At 41.8% G+C, this 1,351-nt stretch overlaps 1 protein-coding gene and 1 long non-coding RNA gene across 4 annotated transcripts in view; one reads left to right on the top strand and one right to left on the bottom strand.

The window, feature by feature from the left end:
• Positions 1-1,275, bottom strand: part of LOC116692620 (uncharacterized) — a 22,561-nt gene extending 21,286 nt beyond the window's left edge. Inside the window, exon 1 of the long non-coding RNA XR_004332740.1 lies at positions 1,265-1,275. This is a non-coding gene — a long non-coding RNA (uncharacterized LOC116692620). The remainder of the gene's footprint in view (positions 1-1,264) is intronic.
• The window catches only part of arfgef2 (ADP-ribosylation factor guanine nucleotide-exchange factor 2 (brefeldin A-inhibited)), a 26,717-nt gene that overhangs the window by 3,098 nt on the left and 22,268 nt on the right, over positions 1-1,351 (top strand). For all 3 annotated transcript variants that reach the window (XM_032521046.1, XM_032521048.1, XM_032521045.1), the window contains exon 4: positions 769-915. In XM_032521046.1, the coding sequence (XP_032376937.1) occupies positions 769-915 (147 nt within the window). The remainder of the gene's footprint in view (positions 1-768; positions 916-1,351) is intronic.

A 1,351-nucleotide genomic window follows, 5' to 3' on the forward strand; every position in this document is an offset into this window, starting at 1 on the left:
ACACACACACACACACACACACACACACACACACACACACACACACACAAACAAATGTCAACTCAACATCTGCTTTCTGACTCTTTCACTTTCTCACAGCAGGTATTTATGGATTGTGTTACCCGTCTTGTGGTGATTGCAGGACAAGATTTCTAATGTTCACCTTGAACTCAGAATCCCAAACAGTATTATTATATTTTAAATTCCTTTTTAAAGTCTTATTAACGTGATGTGTTTGATTCCGTTTTCTTCCTATAATTAGCTGATTCTACTTGTCTCTCATTGTTCCAGTTTGTATTTGTTGTCGTGATTTACTCATGTAAAGCACCTTGTTAGTTTGTTGAGAAAGGTGCTGTATAAATATAGTTTATTATATTTTTTTATTGTAATATTATAGCTGCATTATGGGAAATGTAGGAGCCAGTGTTTTGAGACATGACCCAATACTTGACACTTCTTTTGCACCTTTTGATGTTTTAAGATTCCTTTTCAAAGTTGTCTTTTGTAATCCCCCAACCTTCTAGAAGTGCAATGCTAAATCCCCCTAGTGCCCCTTTAAAACATGTTCTCCTCCAAACAAACACACCGCTGAAATAAACACCCTAAACTCACACACACACACCTCAATACAAACGGGCACAAGCGTTCAGTGAATTGTGTGCATCACACGCCACAAAATGACTTGAATAGCACGAGGACCCCCAAACCACTCAGAGAAGTGCACACACTCACTCTGCTGCCCTACTGTGGGCTGTTTCTCCACGGTAGAAGCTGATCGCGTACGGCCACATCACAGGCAATGCCCCGGACAGCAGAACCCCGGGCAAGAGGCTGATCGACCGGCTGATGGAAACTGTCTGCAACTGCTTCCAGGGCCCACAGACCGACGAGGGAGTCCAGCTACAGATTATTAAGGTACCCAGAGCCTCTTTGTACGTCTGGCAGCGTTTTAGATCATCCAGCTGTCAAAGTAGTTGTTTGTTTGAGACCCAATCAGGTGAATAAGTCAGGGCTGAGATGCTTTAGGTAGCTTTCTGACAGGGTTCACAACAGTGGGGGAAACCTTTTTTCTGCATGTTCTATCTGTTGTTAGGAAAAGAGTTAAGAAGCGGTGTGTATAGTATTGAATATTTAAACAAAACAACATACTGTACTGTGCAAAAGTCTTAGGCAGGTGTGAATAAATGCTGTAAACTAAGCCATTCCTCAGACATGGAAACAAGTCGGAGGTATGGCTTCTGGTACTGCGTCTACGATCCTCAACGTTGCACCACTTTTTGCAAGTGTGCGTATAAGAATTAAAGGCAAAGGGTAGCAACACCAAAATATTGATGTGATTTAGATTTTTCTT

This window comes from Etheostoma spectabile, chromosome 7 (genome assembly GCF_008692095.1).
Source record: "Etheostoma spectabile isolate EspeVRDwgs_2016 chromosome 7, UIUC_Espe_1.0, whole genome shotgun sequence".
In the NCBI taxonomy this organism is placed as follows: Eukaryota; Metazoa; Chordata; class Actinopteri; order Perciformes; family Percidae; genus Etheostoma; species Etheostoma spectabile.